General features: G+C 41.0%; 2 protein-coding genes across 13 annotated transcripts in view; both read left to right on the top strand.

The window, feature by feature from the left end:
- Window positions 1–1,458, top strand: part of Bco2 (beta-carotene oxygenase 2) — a 29,269-nt gene extending 27,811 nt beyond the window's left edge. For all 7 annotated transcript variants that reach the window (XM_042054801.1, XM_038324129.1, XM_038324128.1 and 4 more), the window contains one exon: window positions 901–1,458. In XM_042054801.1, the coding sequence (XP_041910735.1) occupies window positions 901–1,014 (114 nt within the window). In that variant the 3' untranslated portion in view covers window positions 1,015–1,458. The remainder of the gene's footprint in view (window positions 1–900) is intronic.
- A 12,909-nt stretch (window positions 1,459–14,367) lies between these two features.
- Window positions 14,368–22,541, top strand: Pts (6-pyruvoyltetrahydropterin synthase). Of its 6 annotated transcripts, none has more exons than XM_038324112.2 (6): window positions 14,368–14,744; window positions 16,469–16,548; window positions 17,952–17,974; window positions 18,476–18,532; window positions 21,263–21,333; window positions 21,526–22,541. In XM_038324112.2, exons 1-6 carry the CDS (start codon window positions 14,548–14,550, stop codon window positions 21,647–21,649), a joined length of 552 nt encoding a protein of 183 aa, XP_038180040.1. In that variant the 5' UTR covers window positions 14,368–14,547; the 3' UTR covers window positions 21,650–22,541. The 6 variants fall into 6 exon arrangements, with proteins under 6 accessions (XP_038180040.1, XP_038180042.1, XP_038180045.1 ...); XM_038324117.2 differs by having other exon boundaries at window positions 14,380–14,744; window positions 17,952–18,092; XM_038324118.1 differs by lacking the exon at window positions 14,368–14,744 and adding an exon at window positions 15,431–16,227 and having other exon boundaries at window positions 17,952–18,092.
- Window positions 22,542–22,862: the final 321 nt, after the last annotated feature.

The following is a 22,862-nucleotide window of genomic DNA, read 5'->3' as shown; positions in this document are numbered from 1 at the left end:
TTCAGAGGCATTTGTTATAGACAAAGTACTTTCATATCTATTATGATGATTATTAAGAATTGTGGGAATTTCACATTTTATTCATGTGAAATTTATCACTTTGTTGCAAGTGACCTGCATCTGGTCTCAAAGTGGTAAAGCCAGTGTTTAAAGCATTTGGCTTCTGGCCTGATGCTCATACCATCTGTGTTTCTAGTTTCAGTAAACTGACCTAAAAGATTCCAGTATTATAAGCTCTGGCTAGCAACTCAATAATGCTACTTGTCCAAGCAATCTTATAGCAAATTGTTCTCCTCAAGCACCAGTTTTGATCAATTATTCGTGACACCTGGGTATGGAGTTCTGAGCCCTTTAGTGGTTTAGTTAAAAAAAAAAGTGCTGTGATCAATTAGTAATGTCTGCTACTGGCTTATTCCATGTGCTTAACTCTCCAGTAATTAGGTCAGCACAAATCTCAGACTGACTTTTAATGCTGACCTTTGTACAGCTCCTAAGTAACACAAAATGGAAGTGTTTCTAACTTGGGAAAAAGAATTTCCGCATATTTTGCAAGATTAGAAAGGGCCAAGCAAAAATATTGTTAGACTCAAAGCCGTCTTGTGAAGAGAATTGGCACAAACAACTTTGTTTCTTTACTTCAGGGTGTGAACTGCTTTAGTCACAGTGTTTCTGTCCAGTGCAGCAACTGGGCAAACATTTAGTGGGTGGCTAGGTGAGGCATAGGTGTTTCTGTCCAGTCTGGCAACTGGACAAATACAGTGGGTGGCTAGATGAGGCATAGGTGTCAGGAACAGGTATGAGCATTAGTGAGAGGTGTTCCCTCCCTTAGAAAGGTCCTAGCCAGCGGAGATGGGCCTTCAGACGAAGAGGCAACTTTCAGTGTTCCATTTCTTTTTCCAGAGTGAAAGTAACTTTCTCCTTGTTTTGGACGCCAAGAACATGGAAGAACTGGGGCGAGCGGAGGTATCTGTGCAGATGCCTTACGGGTTCCACGGCACGTTTGTACCTGTCTGATGGCACAACTACAGGGTCTGAGAATCAAGTGCAGAGAGAAAACAATGGGTCTCACCCAAAACTAAAACCCCTGTGGGCTCGTATTTTGAATGCTGTTCCCAACTTGTGACACTATTTTGGGAGGCTGAGGAAACTTTTGGGGGTGAGGCCTCACAGGCACAAGGGACCAGCCTTTGAAGTTTCTGGTTCTCTCATGCCCTCTCTCTCTGCTTTCTGGTCCACTGCAATGTGAACAGCCTTCACCTGTGCTCCCCATCTTGCCACTGATGGGGTGATCCACCATGCCTTCCCACTATGGCCCGCTGACCCCTGAAACTGTGGACCGAAGGAAATCTTTTCCCTTTAGTTGTTCTGTTGTTTGTTTTGCAGCAGTGGTAAAATAGCTAATGCAAACCCTGGGTGTACTTTGTTTTACATTTCTATTAAAAACAGTTTATGAGGTAATTATGGTCTTATGTGTTTTTAATGCCATTTTAAAGGATTTATTTTATGTGTATGAATGTTCTATATATATGCAACACATGCATGTCTGGTGCCTGAAGAGGTTAGAATGGAATATCAGATTCCCTGGAACTGGAGTTACAGATGGTTTTGAGCTACCATGTGGGTGTTTTGATTTGCATTTCTCTGATGGCTAAGGATGTTGAGCATTTCCTTAAGTGTCTTTCAGCCATTTTATATTCTTCTGTTGAGAGTTCTCTGTTTAGGTCTGTACTCCATTTTTTTAAATTGGAGTATTTGTTCTTTTGATGACCAATTTCTTGAGTTCTTTGTATATTTTGGAGATCAGACCTCTGTCTGATGTGGGGTTAGTGAAGATCTTTTTCCATTATGTAGGCTGTTGTTTTGTTTTGTTGACCGTGTCCTTTGCTTTACAGAGCTTTTCAGTTTCAGGAGGTTCCATTTATTAATTGTTTCTCTCAGTATCTGTGCTACTGGGGTTTTATTTAGGAATTGGTCTCCTTGTGCCAATGTGTTCAAGTGTACTTTCCACTTTCTTTTCTATAAGGTTCAGTGTGGCTGGCTTTATGTTGAGGTCTTTGATTCATTTGGACTTGAGTTTTGTGCATGGTGATAGATATGGGTCTATTTTCATTCTTCTATATGTTGATATGCCAGCACTATTTGTTAAATATACTTGCTTTCTTTTTTCCATTTTATATTTTTTTCTTCTTTGTCAAAAATCAGGTGTTTGTAGGTGTGTGGATTAATATCCGGGTCCTTGATTCAGTTCCATAGGTTCTCCTGTCAGTTTTTATGCCAATATCAGGTTGTTTTTTTTTTTTTTTTTTTTTTTTTTTTTTTTTTTTTTTTTTTTTTTTTTTTTTTTTTTTTTTGTACTGTAGCTCTGTAGTAGAGTCGGGGATTGTGATGCCTCCAGAAGATCCTTTATTGGATTGGATTGTTTTGGCTATCCTGGGTTTTTTGATTTTCCATATGAAGTTGAGTATTGTTCTTTTGAGGTCTGTGAAGAATTTTGCTGGACATTACAGTAAATCTGTAGATTGCTTTTGGTAAAATCACTATTTTTACTATGTTAATTCTACCTACCCAAGAGCATGGGAGATCTTTCCATTTTCTGGTGTCTACTTTCTTTCTTCAAAGATTTAAAGTTCTTGTAATACAAGTCTTCTACTTGTTTGGTTAGAGTTACTCCGAGATATTTTATGCTATTTGTGGCTATTGTGAAGGGTGATGTTTCTCTGATTTCTTTATCAGGCCATTTCTTATCTGTGTACAGGAGGACTGCTGATTTTTTTTAGTTAATCTTGTATCCTGCTACATTACTGTAAGTGTTTTTGAGTTGTAGAAGTTCCTTGGTAGAATTTTTGGGGTCGCTTATGGAAACTATCATGTCATCAGCAAACAGTGAGAGTTTGACTTCTTTTCCGATTTGTGTCCCCTTTATCTCCTTTTCTTGTCTTATTGCTCTAGCTAGGACCTCAAGAACTATACTGAATGGATATGGAGAGAGCAGACAACCTTGTCTTGTTCCTTATTTCAGTGGAATCATTGTGAGTTTCTCTCCATTTAGTTTGATGTTGACTGTTGGCTTGCTGTGTATTGCCTTTATTATATTTATGTATGTTCCTTGTATCCCTGCTCTCTCTAAGACCTTTATCATGAAGCGATGTTATATTTTGTTGAAAGCTTTTTCAGCATCTAATGAGATGATCATGCGGTTTTTATTTTTCAGTTTGTTTATATGGTGGATTACGTTGACAGATTTTTGTATGTTGAACAATTCCTGCAACTCTGGGATGAAGCCAGCTTGATCATGGTGGATGATGTTTCTGTTGTTTTCTTGGATTCGATTTGCCAGTATTTTTTGAGTATTTTTGCATCAATGTTCATGAGTGAGATTGGTCTGTAATTCTCTTTCTTAATAATGTCTTTATGTGGTTGGATATCAGGGTAATTTTAGCCTCATGAAAAGAGTTTGGCAATGTTCCTTCTATTTCTTTTGTGTGGAATAATTTGAGGAGTATTGGTATTAGTTCTTCTTTGAAAATCTTGTAAATTCTGAGCTGAAATCATCTGGTTCTGGGCTTTTTTTGGTTGGGAGACTTTTGATGACTGTTTCTATTTCTTTACCAGTTAGAGGCCTATTTAATTTGCTTGATTTAATTTTGGTAAGTGATATTTATCCAGAAAGTTGCCAGAGACAACAAAGCATAGCCCCCTCCACTTGTGGCTCCTGAGATGCAGGAAGCAATTCTCTCCAGGCAACCCAGTGGTGGATAAATGAGTGTGTTACTTGAGGGCCAAGGAGAAAACACCTATGTGCCCTGAGGACGGCTTCTATGGCATCTGCATACACATTTGGCAATGTACAGATGATTCTGGTTATAGCAATTCTACTAGTGTACTTGTTCTGCATGTTTTTTTCTCCTTCCACACCAGTGGCTTCTGAAAATATGGATGCGCTGTACGATAATATGAATCTTCCTGATGATCTGACAGAGAGGGCAGACATTGAAGCTGTAAAGCAGATCATGGGGAAAAAACCTGACTGATGAAAGAATTGGGGAAATTTGGGAAAAATGCAGAAATTGTTTTTTACCTGATTATAAAACTTGGCAAAGAATTATACTGAAACAAAAAAACTTGGCTATGATGAATAAAGTTTCTGAGGAATCTAAGGCTTTAGGGTTGACTGCCTATGGCCTTATAAATCAAAGTTGGAATTGTGAGGACCAACAATAGGAAGGGTAAGACAATGGAGTAAAACCCACTGAACTATGCTTCTGTAACTGCAAGTAGTTAGCCTTTGAGGTGAAAGCCTCAGAAGTTGTTTTATGATTAACTCAGCTAAGAATTAAGAATATAGTGGCTGGCATGGGGCTTGGGAACTGGGAAAATGTCATAATGAATGATGTTCTGATTTCAAAGAATCTTTATACTTCTTGTGAACTGCTCTGCCCAGGTAATGATTAACCTGTGGCAAGAAAACAGAATCATTTTCCTTGTGTAAAATTTACAATAAAAGACAGGTTTGAAGCTCAGGGCAGAAGAAGGAAGAAGAAAGAAGAAGCAGCAGAAGAAGAACAAGTAGAAGAACCTGCCCTTTAGCTGATAGCCTGTCATCTTGCATCAGAATCCTGTGTTCGTGTACTCATTTCGCCTTCCAGACATCCCAGATTCGAGACACACTTCTCTGCTGAGGCTGGTCCCCTGCAGAAATTTGTCCATTTCCTTTAAGTCTTCCAATTTTGTGGAACACATGTTTTCAAAATATGACCTAATGATTCTCTGGATTTCCTCTGTGTCTGTTGTTATGTCCCCCTTTTCATTTCTGATTTTGTTTGGTTAGTGTGGATAAAGGTTTGTCTAGTTTGTTGATTTTCTGGAAGAACCAACTCTTTGTCTCATTGATTCTTTGTATTGTTTTCTTTGTTTCTATTTTGATGATTTCAGCTCTCAATTTGATTATTTCCTACTGTCTAGTCCTCCTGGGTGAGTTTGCTTCTTTTTGTTCTAAAGTTTTCAAATGTTCTGTTAATTCACTAGTGTGGGGTTTTTTCCAGTTTCTTTATGTAGGCATTTAGTGCTATGAACTTTCCTCTTAACACTGCTTTTATTGTGTTCCATAAATTTGGATATGTTGTGTGGTCATTTTCATTGAGTTTTGGGAAGTCTCCCTTTATTTCTTCCTTGACCCACTGATGCTTCAGGTGAGCATTGTTTAATTTCCATGTGTTTGTGGGCTTTCTGGAATTAGTGTTGCTGTTGAATTCTAATTTTAAGCCATGGTGATCTGATAAGATACATGGAGTTATTCCAATTTTTTTTATCTGTTGAGGTTTGTTTTGTTACCTAGTATGTGGTCAGTTTTTGAGAAGGTTCCATCAGGTGCTGAGAAGAAGGTATATTCTTTTATGTTTGCATGGAATGCTCTATAGATATCTGTTCAGTCCATTTGAGTCATAACATCTGTTAGTTCCCTTATTTCTCTGTTATTTTTTTTGTCTGACAGACCTGTCCAGTGGTAAGAGTGGAGTGTTGAAGTCTCCCACTATTAGTGTGTGGGGTTTAATGTGTGATTTAAGCTTTAGAAGTGTTTCTTTTATATATGAGGGTATCCTTGTATTTGGGGCATAGATGTTCAGTATTGAGATTTCCTCTTGATGGATTTTTCCTGTGACTAATATGAAATGTCCTTCTTTGTCTCTTTTGATTGATTTTAGTTTGAAGTCTATTTTGTTAGATATTAGGATAGCTACACCCACTTGTTTCTTAGGTCTGTTTGATTGAAAAAAAATTTTCCAACCCTTTACTCTGAGGGGATGTCTGTCTTTAAGGTTGAGGTGTGTTTCTTGTATGCAGCAGAAGGATAGATTCTGTTTTCATATTTAATCCGTTGTTAGCTTGTGTCTTTTTATAGGTGAGTTGAGTCCATTTATATTAAAGGATATTTCTAGCTCCTGTTAATTTAGTTTTCATAGTTGGTGATGTTAATTTGTGTGTTTTTCCCTTCTTTGGGATTTGCTGCTGTGAGATCATCAATTGTCTGTTTTTGTTGATGTAGCCAACTTCCTTGGGTTGGAGTTTTCCTTCTAGTACTTTGTGGGGCTGGGTTTGTGGGTAGGTATTGGTTAAATCTGGCTCTGTCATGGAATATCTTGTTTTGTCCATCTATGGTGATTGAAAGTTTTACTGAGTATAGTAGTCTGGGCTAGCATCCATGATCTCTTAACGTCTGCATAATTCTTGACCAGGACCTTCTGACTTTCATTGTTTCCATTGAGAAGTCAGGTGTAATTCTTATAGGTCTGCCTTTATATGTTACTTGGCCTTTTTCCTTTGCAGCTCTTAATATTCTTTCTGTATTCTATATACTTAGTATTTTGATTATTATGTGGCAAGGGGACTTTTTTTTTTTTTTGGTTTTTCGAGACAGGGTTTCCTTGTAGTTTCTAGAGCCTGTCCTGGAGCTAGCTCTTGTAGACCAGGCTGGCCTTGAACTCAGAGATCCGCCTGCCTCTGCCTCCTGAGTGCTGGGATTAAAGGCGTGCGCCACCACCGCCTGGCCAAGGGGACTTTTTTATATAGTCTATTTGGTGTTCAGTAAGCTTCTTGTATCTTCATAGGCATATCTTTCTTTAGGTTGGGAAATTTTTCTTCTATGATTTTGTTAAATATATTTTCTGTACTTTTGAGTTGAACTTCTCCTTCTTCTATACCTATTATTCTTAGGTTTGGTCTTTTCATGGTATCACATAGTTCCTGGATATTTTATGTTAAACTTTTGTTGGGTTTAATGTTTTCTTTGACTGATGCATCTGTTTCCTCTATTGTATTTTCAGTGCTTGAGATTCTCTCCTCCATCTCTTGTATTCTGCTGTTCATGCTTGCATTTGTGGCTCCTCATTGTTTTCTCATGATTTCTGTTTCTATAATTACATTGGCTTGCATTTTCTTTATTGTCTCTATTTCAGTTTTCAAGGCTTGAATAGTTTCTTTCATATGTTTGATTGCTTTTTCTTGGTTTTCTTTAAAAGATTTATTGATGTCTTCCAATTTTTTGTTTGCCTTTTTCTCCATTTCCTTGAGGGATTTTTTCATTTCTTCTTTAAGGGCCTCAAACATTCTCCTAAAGTTATTTTTTTAGGTAATTTTCTTATGCTTCATCTGTATTTGGTTGTTCAAGTCTTGCTGTTTTAGGGTCACCAGTTTTTACTGGTGTTGTGTTGCTCTTTGTGGTATTGCATGTGTTCTTACCTTGTCTACCCATCTTTTCCTCTGATAGGTGAGGTTGGGGCTGTCTGTGACTCTGGCGATCAATGTTCCAGGTTCCAGTGGATCCAAGGCCCAGATGGTTGTTCTTGTGCTGCAGTCATGGCCACAGTTCCAGTCACCACATTGGTTACTCCATGTTCCTGGTGGTTGCTCGGCGCTCCTGAGATTTGCTGTGCAATACCAGGGGTCATTCAGACCTGCATCCAGAGATTGCTTGCTTGTGTCTCTTTCTGCTGAGGTTGCTGCCTTGGGCCTGCTCTGAAAGAGGTCCTGGCTCAGGCCTACTCCCTCAGCAGTTGCTGCCTTGTACCTGCTTCTGTGGAGTTCACTGTCTCAGTCCTGTTTCTGTAAATGTTCCTGGTCTGGATCCGCTCCTGCGGAGGTCCCTGACTTGGGGTTGGTCCCACAAAGGTCTGTGACTCTGGTATACTCCCTTGGAGGTCCCAGTCTCAACGCCTGGACCCCAAGAGGTCCTGGCTCAAACCTACTCCCTCGGAGGTCCAAGACTCATGCCCTGTGCGTGTTGGGAACTGAGCCCAGGACCCCTAAAAGAGAAACAAGCACTCTTTATCACTGGGCCATCTCTCCAGCCCCTTTTATATATTTTTAAAAATGTTTATGTGTTTGTGTGTGACTGTGTGTGGGTATGTGTAAGCGAGTACAGTTGCCTGTGGAGACTTTGTATGATGTTGGCAATCAAACTTGGGTCCCCTGCAAGAGCAGTGTGCATGCTTTCAACTTCTTAGTGCTCTCTTCAGCCCTGGTTTTATATTATCTTAGGGCTATTCCTTGAAACCATCACACAGGCATCAGTATAGTATTTAAAGATTTTTATTATTTATTGTTATTGTATTGTGTCTATGGACAGTGTGTGTACATGTGCAGACATGGAGCGCTTAGGTAGGTCAAAGAACAACTTTGTACAGTAGGTTCTCTCCTTCCACCTGGGGACTTCTGGGCCATCCTCCATTCTCTGTTTCTATCTCCACATGGGAGTTGATGGAGGACTTTCATTGGTTAATTAATAAAGAAACTGCTTGGCCCAATAGGTCAGAACATAGGTAGGTGGAGTAGACAGAACAGGATGCTGGGAGAGAGAAGGCAGACGCTTCAGGCAGTCGCCATAGTCAGTCGCCATGCTTCTCCTCTCCAAGACAGATGCAGGTTAAGATCTCTCCTGGTAAGCGGCCACCTCGTGGTGCTATATAGATTACTAAATATGGGTTAAGCAAGATATGAGAATTAGCCAATAAGAGGCTAGTACTAATGGGCCAGGCAGTGTTTAAATGAATACAGTTTCTGTGTAATTATTTTGGGTGGAAAGCTAGCCAGGTGGCAGGACACAGCTCCACCATTTTATCTACAGAGTGGTGCCCAACGTGATGGACTAAATCCACTTAAAAACCTAAAAAAGCTGAGAGAGAGAGAGAGAGAGAGAGAGAGAGAGAGAGAGAGAGAGAGAGAGACTTTAACACACAGAGTTTTGCTGTTTGCTAGAGTGTGCTGCAGAGAAATTTTTCTGAGGATGTGCCGTAGAGAGATTGCCTGTTTTGGCAATAGTGGCAGAACAAAAGCTGCTCGTTTTAAACCACGGCTTCCTGGGGCTGTGCCGCCAGTGCAAACTCTGGCTTTAAAGCATTTTAATGGCTTTATGGGACTGGATGTTTGTGTTCCCACCCGGGATCAGAAGGAGAGTGCTCTGAGACCGGGCCAATGGCTCAGCGCTCCCTGCCTGCACCTGGGAAGATGGCAGAATCAGGCTTAGGCAGGCGGAAGAGCATGGCGGATTCCTGCCATTATACAGAGAGATGTTTTCAGACTTCACAGTGCTCTGCGTGTCAGATTTGGCTGTAACTTGGACGAAAAGAGTTTCTGTGCTGCACGCTCAGTCTCAGAGTTAAAGTGCTGAGTGCGGCTCCTACCTGGCGGCCCTAGAGCTAGTAGAAAATGGTACATCCTCCATTTTGAAATTGGAGAGAGGTGGCACCAACATCCAGAACAGCTCACCGCTCTGCAGCCCAGAGCCACAACTGATTCAGTCACAAGGGGCTCCACCATGTTGGACTGGGTGTGGCAAGCACACAGTACCTGTCTTTGACCTAGGAATGTCACAAATTAGAGTCTTAAGCGCTTATGCTTAGCGATTTAAAGGCGCTTAACATGTTTCTGGACAGTAAAAAAATTACAGATTCACAATAGGACGGATTCAGACATAAAAGACCTTTAAATCGGTCACAATGTTGGATGAATGTATGTAGGCTTGAGAGAGAGAGAAAAATATAGAGAGAATAAAGTTAATGCCTTAAAAAAGGGTAAAGTCTTTAAAGAAACAGAATAAAGTAAAGTGATAGAGTAAAAATAAGCCACGTAAAAATGGAAAATTTACAGAGTCTGGATTCTGTGTATTATTGTATTTTCTTTTAATTGTTTGACTGTGAAGGAGCTAAGTACAAAAAACCATTTCATTAAATGGGCTGCCAAGCCGAACCTACATATATGTTCTAAAGGTATCTTGACTTCAGAATTTGAATCTACAGATATCATGCTTTGGAAAAGAGTTTCTTCTTTTGTTTTCACAGGGAATGAGACTCTGTGGATTACTTCTATCCCAATATGGAATAATAGACCACGCCCTCCTGAAAGGTTGCTGTGAACACCTTCAGAAAATTACTTCACCCAACTGATGACTGAGATGAACCTGGCACACAGGTTACACCATGAAAGATCTGATTAACAGCATCCCCATTCAGCAGGAAGCAGTTTGGCGAGATAACTACATCCATATTCCCAAATATTGTTTATAAATGTTCTTTTACATTTAAAGGGGGATATGATATAGATATGAATAATTTGCATTGGTATGGATTTTAAGGTCAATTATGTTATATGTATATGTACTTCTTATATTGATTAAGGTATTTTGATTGTGTCGTTCATTTTAAAAACTGTAATGTATAATTAGGAAATATAGGTTGTTACTGGATAATCATCGATAATAGTAAAGCTTGTAGTTATGTTAGATTTTCTAGATATATAGAGATATATTTCAGTTAGATAGGCATTCTTCATATCTTTCAAAGACTACAGAACATAGCATTTAAGATGTTTTAATAACTTAGGGCTTTTCATGACAATGAGACACGTCTGCTCCTGGCAGCACCAATCTACTTCAAGAGGAAGATGGGCATCGAAGAGGCTCCTTATGGAGTTTGATAGCCATTTGGGCAAGAAACTGCTCTTGCCTGGACTGTTGCATAAACTGGACACAAAGAACCTGCAGAGAGAGGACTGCTGAACTTGCCTAAAGGTGAGATGGTCTTTCGGGGTTCCTGATTCGTGAAAGAGTCTGCGAGACGTTCTGCAGGACACAGCAGAAAGTGACTGAACTGTCTTTGGAATTTCCTGCTTCATGGAAATGTCTGTTGGACACTATGGGCCTGAAGGCCAAAGATGGATGCCCCAACGGTACAGAGGAACTTTGGGTGACTGTCCAGGCAGTGAGTTGTCTCTGTCACTTCTAGTTTGAAAGTTGCATATTTCTTGTTTACTTAGGTAGTATTATATCCTTCTGGAGTCTTTGATGGAGTTGAAGAGTAAATAGATAGTTATAGCTTTCCTTAGTTATGATAAAAGATAAAATAGATCTAAATATTGTAACTATAATTCTTGCTTGATAACTGTTTTGTTATATGTAATTTTGCTATGCTAAAGTTAAAGCCTTCTTTTTTTGTTTAAACAGAAAAGGGGGAAATGGTGGAGGACTTTCATTGGTTAATTAATAAAGAAACTGCTTGGCCAATAGATCAGAACATAGGTGGGTGGAATAGACAGAACAGGATGCTGGGAGAGAGAAGGCAGATGCTTCAGGCAGTTGCCATGCTTCTCCTCTCCAAGACAGATGCAGGTTAAGATCTCTCCTGGTAAGCGACCACCTCATGGTACTATATAGATTACTAAATATGGGTTAAGCAAGATATGAGAATTAGCCAATAAGAGGCTAGTACTAATGGGCCAGGCAGTGTTTAAATGAATATAGTTTCTGTGTAATTATTCTGGGTGGAAAGCTAGTTGGGTGGCGGGACACAGCCCACCGTTCTATCTACAGGGAGTGGTGGGGTTCTGGATACAAGGCATTGCATTTAGCCTTTTGTGGGTTGTGGATCAAACTCAGGTCATCACCGAACAAGCACATTTCCCCTCTGAGCCATCTTGTAAGCCCCGGGGAATATTTGGAAGATAGTTTACATTTATTGAACATGTTTCCCTAGCTAAAAGAATACATGAAAAGGGGCTTGCAAGATGACTCAGCAGGTAAAGGTACTTGTGCAATCCTGGTGACACAGGTTTGGTTCCTGGAACCCACGTAAAGATGGAGGGAGATAATTGCCTCTACAAAGCTATATTTTGACCCCATATATGTGCTGTAGCACTTGTGCTACCCCCCACACACAATTTTTGAAAAAGGAATACACACAATAAAATTAGAATAAAATTAGCTCATTACCACAACCATGGGTGATCAGAGGCCCTGGGATAAGAAGTACAAGTGATCAAGGATGGTAGACTTAGAACAGTAGTTCTCAACCTCCCTAGTGCTGTGGCCCTTTAATACAGTTCTTCATGTTGTGGTGACACCCCCCACATCGTAAAATTTTTATTGCTATTTTATAACTGTAATTTTGCTACAGTTTTGAACCATAATGTAATTATCAGTGTTTTCCAATGGTCTTAGGTGACCCCCCATGAAAAGAGCAGTCAATCCAAAGGGGTCATAACCCATGATTGAGAACTGCTGGCTTAGAATCTAGACAAGCACCTTTCTCTCTCCAAGTCTGTAACAGGTCACGGTCTGCTTGGTACAGTTGGTCCTAGGTGTTTGGGACGAGAAGCTAGTACTGTGTTGTTTGGTGGCCTCTGGACTAATGCCTGTGGCAAATGCTATTTCAATTCACTCCAGTTTTCCTCTTACAGGTCACCCACTACCATCCCCCTCTTGCTCCCTGCTCAGTCTTCAGAGGTGGTTGTTTCATGGGACATTGCTACATGCAGGCGTTTATTCAAATCTCCAGATAGATAGTTTTCCAGCTATTGATGAAAATCAGAAGGTTCTTTAATTGGGCAGCAGGGGGCAGTAGAGACCATATAGTCTTCACATTACTAAGCCCTGTTTTTACCCACAACCTTCCAGTAAAGGCATGCTCTCCGAATGTCTGTTCCCTTTTCTTTCAGTTGCCCTGTGGCTGACCTTTAATCTTAGCTCAGTTATACTGCCCAGGACCCTTCTGCCTGCTCATTGTTCCTGAAGCAGCCCTCTAAGATGTGATCTGGACACCTGTTAACTTACAGTTAGGGTCATGGAATGTCATTTTCTTCTTTAAATTTCTGTAGGGATTATTCTAAACTCCATTAACCCTTTCCTCTCCAGTAAAGTGTTCCTTATATAGAAGTGCCTGTATAGAGGTTTGCATCACAGGACAGTAACTAATAAGGTTTTATGAGAGGCAGGTAGACAGGGCTAGCAGCAGATGTGGGAGTGTGGAAGCCAAGAACCTTGACAGAGTAAGTCCCTTGATGTTCACTGAAGTCTATGGGGGGGGCGGGGAGGATCATTCCTGTATTTCCTCAGACAAAACACAGAGGCTTAATATATCCTGTCTAAACATGGAGGTCGATGAGGTCTCTGACTTCTGGGAAGCACACAGATCTGAAGGCATCTTTCTTCTGCATAGGGACCTTTACTTCATCTCAATATGGGTGTGATGTTCAGGGTACAAGTAAAAGGAAAGGAAGAATGAGAGGGCCTGCTCCTGGCTCGGCTTTGCCACACGGAAGCAAGATACAGAACAGAATGGAAGCTGGCCAGGGCCGATGAGGTGGAGAGTTTGGGCTTTGGGCTTTGAGCTTTCTTCTTTCATCCCCCCCCCCCCCCCCCCGCCATATGCATAGCCCCAGAGAGTAAGCCACCACTATCTGAGCAAACGGGACTCAGTTGTACCAAAATGTTATTCAAGCAGTTGAAAATTCCTTTCTTTTGGAGAGGAAGTAGATGGGAAGAAGGTAGAGCCTCTTTTCCTCTATTCGTAAAAACAAGCAAACAAACACATTCACAGTACTTTGGTCTGCAATCAATATTTCCACTAGAGTTTCTGCCTCGTATCCCAAAGTAGCCAAGAATCTGTCACTATACAAACCACACCTCCAAGTTTCATTTGCTTTGACTTTTCCCTCCTGGACTTGATTATTTACCCACCTGTTGGACTCCTTAAAACCCAGCCCAGAACAATTTGTTCTCAGAAGCTTTCTTTTACCCGCTGAGGCAGAATTAGTAATCTTTCTCTTGCCACATTACCTGTTTGACTCCCCCATTAAACTAGACTTTCAGACGACAGGGACCATTTTGCTGTTCTGAGGTGCTTGTGTCTGATACTTAAAGCATCTGGCGTTGAGATCTTAGGTAAACATATTTTAAATTCAAGTTTTTGATTTACTGAGTGGATGGGGTGATGACTGCGGGGGCTGCTTTGCCAAAGGTGTGCATTTGAATTACTTACAGGATTTAATTCTTTCGCAATGGACTTTGAGCTCCCGGTCCTCCTGTCTCAAGCCCTAGTGCTGGGATTATAGTTGCACGCCACACCTGACTCTCTGACAACATCTAATAGGTGCTGACCTTCTGAGACAGAAGATCCAAACACAGCCAGTGAAGGCTGCTCTAGAGCAGTGGGGATTACAGCCGACTGCCCTTCTGTTTCTCCGCACTGAAAACCATCCATCTAAAACCAGTATTGGCTGGTTCCTTCAGGCTGAGGGTTCTGAAGGGTGAGTCTGTTTTCAGGCCTGCGTCTGGTTTGAGAAGGTCGTTGTGTGACATTCACCTGCTTAGTGCAAAGCTCCCTCCCCACTTGAGCTACTATACTTGTTTTATTATATTGCCTAGAATAGAACTCCTGAAATCAACCCTCAGGGCTCAGTCTCCAGACTGAGTAACTCTGGTAACAATGCACTGTTATCCTTGGCTAGAATTTCCTTACACCCAATGTGGTACTGGGCTGGAGCGCATCTGATAAGGGCACCCAGCTACTGGATTTTTTTCTATTCTAATCCACGGCTATCAAAAATAGAGTGACAGGGAAGACTCAAACTATCCTTGGCAATTTAAAAATCCAGGCTTCTGGCTCTCACCCACTCGCCCCAGGGTATTTCTAACTGCCTGGAAAAGACTGAACTGGAGGAGGCACAGAGTAGTGTCTGCCTCCAGATGTACTGAGGGGCTCCAAGCGCCGAAACCACCCCATGAGCGCTTCCGGCGGGGAGGGCCGACCTTGCACTGCGCAGCCGCGGAGGGCGGGACTGGCCTCGGCCGGGGAAGCCGGAAGCGCAGGTTGCTCCGGGGTCTCGGGCCTGAAGACCATGAGTGCGGCTGGCGGCCTTCGTCGCCGCGCGCGACTGTCACGCCTCGTGTCCTTCAGTGCGAGCCACCGGCTGCACAGGTGGGGTGTGATCACGTGTGTCACCGCAAGTGTGGGGCTTTTCCCGCTAAATCCCAGACAGGGGGCGTGGCCACACGCGTAGGTTAGAGCGGATCTGGGGTGGGCGGAAGAGGAAATGGTGAAGGTGTGGGGCCGCATTACTGGGCTTCACCCAGGAGGGGGCGGTAGAGCTCTGATCCCGGAGGCTCCACTGGCGAGGTTCCATCTATGGGCTGCCCCAAATTCAGAGTCATACAGCTCTCTGGCATCACATAGTACCCAGCACAATGACAGGAGCATGAGCTACCGGGTGCAAAACAGGGTAGTACCCTCTCCTTTTTTTTTTTTTTTTTTTTAAAAAAAAAGCGTGTGGCACGCTTGGTTTTTGAATCCCAGATACCCACGGCCACACCTTAGAGATGGTTTTGATGGAAGCTTCATTACTGACTAAAAGGTCTGCTCTCTGAACCTCCATTTCCTTGTCTGTGAGATGAGAACAGTCATTTCTAACAGTATCCACCCACTTCCTGCCGGACAAGGTTTTGTCCGGTGCTGGAAGGCCAGGACATTGCAGAGAACATCACATACTTGTCGCCGCCCCGTGTGTGGAGTTTAAAATGTTTTGTACAGTGAGAGAATTTTCTGTAGAAGCCTTATGAACTGTAGTGTTCTAAACAGGAGAAAGTCAGTGAAATGAGAAAGATCTTAAAGAATTTAAATTGAAAGTTTAAAAATCATATTGTGTGTGCTAGCGTGTTATGTGCACAACTTGCATGAAGGAGCATATGGAAACCAAAAGAGGACATCAGATTCCTTGGAACTGGAGTTACAGGCAGGTGTGAGCTGTTGTGTGGGTGCTGGGAACTGAACCTTGGTCCTCTGTGATAGCAGTAAGCACTCTTTACTGCTATGACCCTCAAAGAGATTTTTATAACGGGAAGTTTAAACATAAGGTTAGCTAAGGATGCAGAAGATAAGGAGTTGGTTGAGTTGGTATAGATAGGCGAATCCATTTAGTAAATTGTTTTCTGTCCAAAATAAAAGATGTTTGTAGTAATTTTAAATTTTAAATTTGAGTAACCTAAGCCTTGACATACTGGTAAGGTTTCTGCTAGCAGTAGGTGAGGCAGAGAAGAGCCTGAGGTCATTGTTTTTCAGGAGAAATGAGCTTTTTAAGCTGCTGAGGGACAAGTGTCTTGCTCCTTGCTTTGCTCTGCCTCGCCCAGTAACTAACACTCAGTGTTCATTGAGAGTTGGAGGTGGGCTGTAGCTCGGTAGGTAGAATGCTTGGCCAGCATGTGCCCAGGGGTCCATCCCCAGCCCTGTGTAAGTCAGTGTGTGCTACCAGATCCCGGAATTGTGAGGTGGAGGCAGGAGGATTAGAAGTTCAAAGTCATTCTTAGCTACATGGTGACTTTGAGGCCAGCCCAGGATATAGGAGACCTTGCCAAAAGCGAGCACTGCTGACTGTGAGCGAATTTGTTGGAATCTTGCTGTGGAACAGGTAAGTTGAAATTAAAGTTTTTGATATTTTTATGTGGTACTGTAGTTAATTAGGGAGTGTCCGTTGGTTCTTGATGGAAATGTGGATAATGAAATCCAAGTGATCTTATTTTTAGTTCATCATCTAAAGTGAAATTAAGTTGTAGAGTCTTCAAAATCCAGAGCAGACCTAACAGAGGAATTTGACTTTGGGTGTCTTACTGCGTGCCACACACTGACTTTTTGTGTGTTTCTTTTGTCAGCCCGTCTCTGAGCGATGAAGAGAACTTGAAAGTATTTGGGAAATGCAACAATCCCAATGGCCACGGGCACAACTATAAAGGTGAGGGAAGACCACGTTAGCTTCTAACCTGTCAGTCAGCAGAGCGGAGCATGTGTGATGTGAGTACAGGGTCATGGGTGAGAAGCCTGTGGACAGTCAGTGCTCTGAGCCCTCAGTGGAAACTCAAGGCCAAGAGCTCGGGTCTTGGTTGATAAGTGTTACGGTTTGCCTCACAGTTGTCTGCTCTGTTAAAGATAGTACAAAACAACAGCAACAAAAGCGATTTACATCATTTTCTTAGACATTTGAATGCACAATAAAACCACTGTTAGCTGTTTCCTTTTCATTAGGTTGGGCTGAAACTAATGTTAAAATTTTATTATAATCAATGTTTGAGGAGACAGATATGTCTAACCTGATTTAAATAATATATATTATTATTTAATAATTTATTAATATTATAACAATAATATTATTAATATAATTTATTAATATTATTATAACAATAATATTAATAATATAATTATTAATATAATTATGGATTGAAACATCAATAGTACCTTTATGTGTCAGTTAAAATTTAAAATTACAAAAACTTCATGGCAAAATAAAATTTTATTATTTTGAGTAGACAATGGCCAGTGAAAAGGGTCTGTTGCTTAGGGATATATATTGTATGGCAGAAAAGTAGTTTATACATAAGACTTTGCTGGCAGTATTCTAAGAAAGTAGTCTGTGGGAGGAAAAAGGACATTATTCTCTAAGACATGCCTGATGCTTCAGAGCATGCTGCATAAACCCTGGCGTATGGCAGTGTGTGGTGAGGTGGGCTTCCATAAGGCTTTGGGAGGTCACAATTTCTGGTTTAGTTCCTGATTCTTCTTTTTGCTGAGATACCTTCTCAACCTCAGTGTACTTACTCACCATGGACTAGTCAGTAGTGTTTGTGTGGGATGGAAAAAATACAAAAGTGTAAAAGTCATTCCTTTGTAGGGGTGCTCATGAGTTTTCAATGCTTCATGTGAATACCTGCTGTTTTTCAGCAGAGCATTCTTGTGAGCCGAGTACACATTCTTGACAGTAAGGATGAACACTTTTGCCTGTGGAGGGATTGGGTCAGTTCGGGACAGAGCTGGGCATGCATGTGCATTTTCCACTTTTCCAGGAAGGCACTGAGTGACATCTCCCTCCTCCCAAGGACGTCAGCCTTATAAGCAGAATTCACACCTTTTGAGGGGTTGGCTTGTTTCCTCCGCTCAGCCAGAGCTCCTGCCAAGCTCCTCTGGACTGAGTTGTTCACTGATTGATGAAAAGATTTGAAATAAAAAAATAGATATTTGGAGAAGAGTTGAAGGATAGCCTTGGGGCCAGAGAGCTAACAATTTATGTTGCTGACTTGTGCCTATGCGCTGATCCACTGAAAATCATACTTTTTTGTTGGTATTTTTGTTTTCTTCCCATAGTTGTGGTGACAGTACATGGAGAGGTACGTGCTGGAAATGGTGTGTGGATTTGTTCAGATTGCTGGGCCATCTTCCAGACACTGGTGAAATCTGTGTTGAAAGCTTGTGTTTGAGTTGCTTCACCGCTGGCCTTTCTGTGTGGTGAGCTGCTGCCATGCCAGGCCTCTCTGTTGCTTACGGATGGGCAGAAGATCCATTCAGGGATAAGGGTGCTGGAAGTCATGGGGCTTCTGCACCGACAACGATACGTGTCCCCAGGATAAAGGAAAATGTGGGCACAGTCTGCATGTTGTACAGCCTTTAATAACTTACAGAGTTGTTTTACTTTTGAGACAAGATCTCATGTAGCCTATTAGGCTGGACTTGAACTTCTCGTGTATCCTAGAAAGGCTTTGAACGCCAGGTCCCCTGCTGATTCTGTTTTGCACGTGCAGAGATCACAGGCATGAGCCACCCACCCAGCTTTGTGAAAGTATAAATATGGAAAGCCTACTAGAGTGAGAGATACCTTTTTTCTTCCCTAGATCGATCCCGTTACAGGAATGGTTATGAATTTGACTGACCTCAAAGAATACATGGAGGTAATGTCATATTGAGTGGTTATTATGTGATGTCCCCTCAGAATAATTTTAAGTACCCCCTGTCTGCCTTATTTCTTGAGATACCATGACTTTTATGAGTTGGGGTAGGTGGGGGAGTGGAGAGGGTTTATGGCAACTATTTCTTGGTCTTCTAAGGTCTTCTTAATAGAAAGTAGGAGGAGCTGTTGTAGTGATGGGAAGAATGTCACATGTTCATCTACTTTTCATTGGAAGAGATTCATTTTTTTATTTATCAAATTCTATCCTTCCTTTACAACACAGCCTTTTCTTCGAAGCCTTTGCTAGTTGTACCATTGATTATAAAATTTTTTCAAAGCATATGTTTGTTTGTTTGTTTTTAAAGATGGGGTTCTCTGTATAACAGCCTTGGCTATCCTGGAACTTGCTTTGAAGACCAGACTGGCCTTTGAACTCACTGAGATTGAGAGATCCACCTGCCTCTGTCTGCTGAATGCTGGGATTAAGGAAAGTGCCACCATGCCCAGCCTCTTTTTCTTTTTTAAAGATTTAATTATGTGAATCAGCTTTTTAAAGCTTAAATTTTGGAAACACAAAGATGAATTGCTGAGTCTTAGTTCCATAAATAACAAGTGTAGGTGACTGTAGAGCCTGGAAGCCTTGGATCTCTGTAAGCTGAAGCGACAGGTGGCGAGAGCTGTCCCAGGTGGGTTCTGGGAACCCAACTTGGATCCTCTGAAAGAGCGTCAAGGGCTCTTACCCATCTAGAATCATCTCTGCAGCCCCAAGAGTACACTTACTTAACAACTGTGGCTTTATGCTAAGTTACCGAGGCAATTCATGATAGAGATAACACATCAGATTATATTCAGTAAAAACTTCTTGATTGTATTATCATAAAAATTCTTGTGATGCAAGAGATTTTAGAGATTATACCAGTTTCTTCATTCCATAGATGAAAACTGATGATTGCCGGATAGTTAACTCCATTGCCCCAGGTCGTTCTCACTCACAAAGTTGAGAGTTTTTTCACTTACTTGTTTCTATTATCCCACCATCAGCCTGCTCACTTAGTTCTTCAGTGCAGCTTACTTTATTCTCAAGGTTGAAAGATGTGTTATAAAACAGTGTTACCAATAATTACTTTCTCATATTGTTCATGTTTTCAACAAATTTGTTTCTTTGCATCATTTTAAAAAGCTAATTATTAAAAATACAAAGATGAATGAATGAGACATAACCCACAGAACATACACATTACCTTTTCTAGGAGGTAAAGAATAATAAGTGATCAAAAATTATTGAGTAAGGGAGTAAGGGAGTGAAAGAATGAATGAATAGCTCTGTGCTTATTAGTTAAGAGAACTTCTAAAGACGGGCTTTGCACTGACAGGGTCACAGAACATACATACACGTACTGTGCGCTGTAAGACAACAGTGTGAGAAGCCTCGGCAGTCACGGATTGAATGCTTAGGGAGCCCTTGGGATCGTCTTCCTCCTTTGGTTGCCTAGATTAATACACACTCCCAGCAGTAAAAGTGACCTCTGTGGCTGTGGAGTGAAGTTAGTGTACCATAGAAACTGCGGTGGAGAAGTCGGGACCAGAACTGGGAGCTAAGATATTTATTTTCTTGTTATTCACATCTCTCTATCCTATTTATGTTTAAACATTAGTTGGTTTAGGAGTTGACTTAGGACTCACTCTTTTTGTATGATTCCAGTTCTGCTGAAGGAAACCAGTGATTAGTGAACCTTGAGATCAGACCAGGTGGAAAATTAGCTTGTTTCACATGTGCTTAAACTTTTGTAGAAGAGCTAATGATAAAAATTTAGAAAGAAGCCGGGTGGTGGTGGTGATGTCTTTAATCCCAGCACTCAGGAGGCAGAAGCTGGTGGTCTCTGTGAATTAGAGACCAGCCTGTTCTGCAGAGTGAGTTCCAGGACAGGCACCAAAGCTACAGAGAAACCCTGTCTTGAAAAACAAAAAAACAAAACAAAAAATTAGAAAGAATAAGGCAATCACAATCTTTTCTAATGATAAGAAGAAACATTACGTTAATATATGTAACTATCAGGAAGTGATAATCCCATGTTTATTTTTTCTTCTAAGACAGAAGATTATTGGTAAATTATTCTTTGGGTCAGAAATTTAGAAAATGTCCATTATTTTAGAGCAGGTCTTAATGACACAGGGCACCATTCTGTAGGTGGAACTGTGCTGTGGAAGACTGTTGCTAGTGCTTCTAGAATTCAAGAAGTACTAAACTGTGCCGTGAGTCACGATGGCTCTGTTTCTGTTGGGGCAGCTGGCCCAATCCCTGCGTTCAGGGGCGTGGCTGCTCCAGCGGGGTAGCCATGCCCCTTACATAGGATTGGGGAGCCGGAAGGCCCCCCGTTCGTTTGCCCCGCGCTCACTCCGCTGGACCCTTGGTTCTGTAAGTTCCCTTATCTCCCTTTGTATTAAAATTGAATAATTATAAAAGGACTATTTTTGGTTATTTCCAATCTTCGCCGCATCATGTTTCTAGGAAGTTCCAGGAACTCTCTGTTTTTGTGCTTTCTTTCCTCTGCATCAGGAGCAAGGAAACACAGTCATTACAGGAACTAGGTCTAACTTTGACAGCCTTGTAAGGCTGCTCCCCAGTGTTGAGTCTTGGCTAAATAAGGGGGAGGCTCAGAGACTTAGCGGGAAGGAGCCCTTTGCTGTTAGAGTCCTAAACAAGCTTGGTGCTGTTCCCTCCTGTCTGCAGGAGGCCATCATGAAGCCCCTTGACCACAAGAACCTGGACCTGGATGTGCCGTACTTTGCAGATGTTGTGAGGTGTGTGGCACTGCCTCCCTTTGAGCTGTAGAAATGAAACAAATAACGTTTTGTGTGATTATTGTGCTATTTCTAAAATAATGATGTGATAGTAGATTTTGTTATTAGAATTCCTGTTTTCTATATATATTAAAATAAATTTTTTTCATTATTTGTATATTTTGAACTTTTTTCCTTTTATTTTTTCTTCAGCACGACAGAAAATGTAGCTGTCTATATCTGGGAAAACCTCCAGCAACTTCTTCCTAGAGGAATTCTTTATAAAGTAAAAGTGTATGAGACTGACAACAACATTGTAGTATATAAAGGAGAATAGATCTTAGAGTTGAATTATAGAAAGGCTGAGTGCTTTTCTTATTTGAAAAAGCTCTTTGTCCCTTTAGACTGTCCAGCAGTCACCACATACTTGTGTCTCTACATTGTGTTCTGGGTTGCCTGAGCGTTCAAATGTGTAAGGTCCACATTTAAATGTATTTAAATACCAAACTTTCAATATATCCTGAATATATTTTTAGTGAGGAAGCAGGGAAGAGCTGAGGATTGAACCAGGGTCTCACCCACGCCAAGAATGCTGAACTGCATCCATTCCAGTCCTCTATGTGCCATTTAGAGATCTGTTGTCTAGAGATTAAAAATTATTTCATTCTCAGCAAAATGTTTTGGTGTGGAATTATTTAGAGATGAAATAAACCCATTTTCATTATATGTATGTATTCTCTGTTATCTGTCTCATTTTTAGCATTTGTTTCTTCTTGGTATAATATAAATAGCAAAAATGTTTATGTAATTTATAGTATGTAAACCTTAAGGGAAAAATTTAGAGGGGTATAAAGTCTGGAGACTATTTCTTTTTAAGGGTTTAGTTATTTTTAATTGTGTGTGATGATATATGTAGTTTGTTTTTCACAATATATGTAGTTTATTTTGAGGTTATGGCCCATTTGTAATTTATTTATTGATTGATCTTAAATAACTCAGATTTTTCAATTTAAGCTTCTTATCAGTAAAATGAGAAAAATAAATGCCTACCTTACCTGGTATTTGTTGTAGAACTTGAAAGACAGAGTACCCTCCAAAGTAATAGCGGCAATTCTGCCTTTCAAGTAATAAAATTACACACAAATAAACTTTTTGACAACTGAAACATAGTAAAATTTAACTAAGTGGGCATTGCATTGTCAAAATTTATAATAAAAGTCCTTAATTTAGTTTCCGTGGCTCTATTTTTCTGCATGTGCTTATGGAATCATAAACAATACATAAACCCTCTCAATGTTCATTAGGTGGCACCATTCTGAGAATCTGGTGTGTACTATTTGTGATATGATAGAAATACAAAGCTCTATACTTAGGAAGTTGAAGCTTGGTGATGGTGGCACATGCTTTTAATCCCAGCACTCGGGAGGCAGAGGCAGGTAGATCTCTGTGAGTTCGAGGCCAGCCTGGTCTACGAGAGCTAGTTCCAGGACAGGCTCCAAATCTACAGAGAAACCCTGTCTCGAAAAAACAAAAAACAAAACCAAACAAGA

The sequence above is a fragment of the Arvicola amphibius genome, chromosome 3, assembly GCF_903992535.2.
Source record: "Arvicola amphibius chromosome 3, mArvAmp1.2, whole genome shotgun sequence".
Lineage (NCBI taxonomy): Eukaryota > Metazoa > Chordata > Mammalia > Rodentia > Cricetidae > Arvicola > Arvicola amphibius.
The sequence above is the reverse complement of the archived record's forward strand: the minus strand, read 5'-3'. Positions and strand labels throughout refer to the sequence as shown.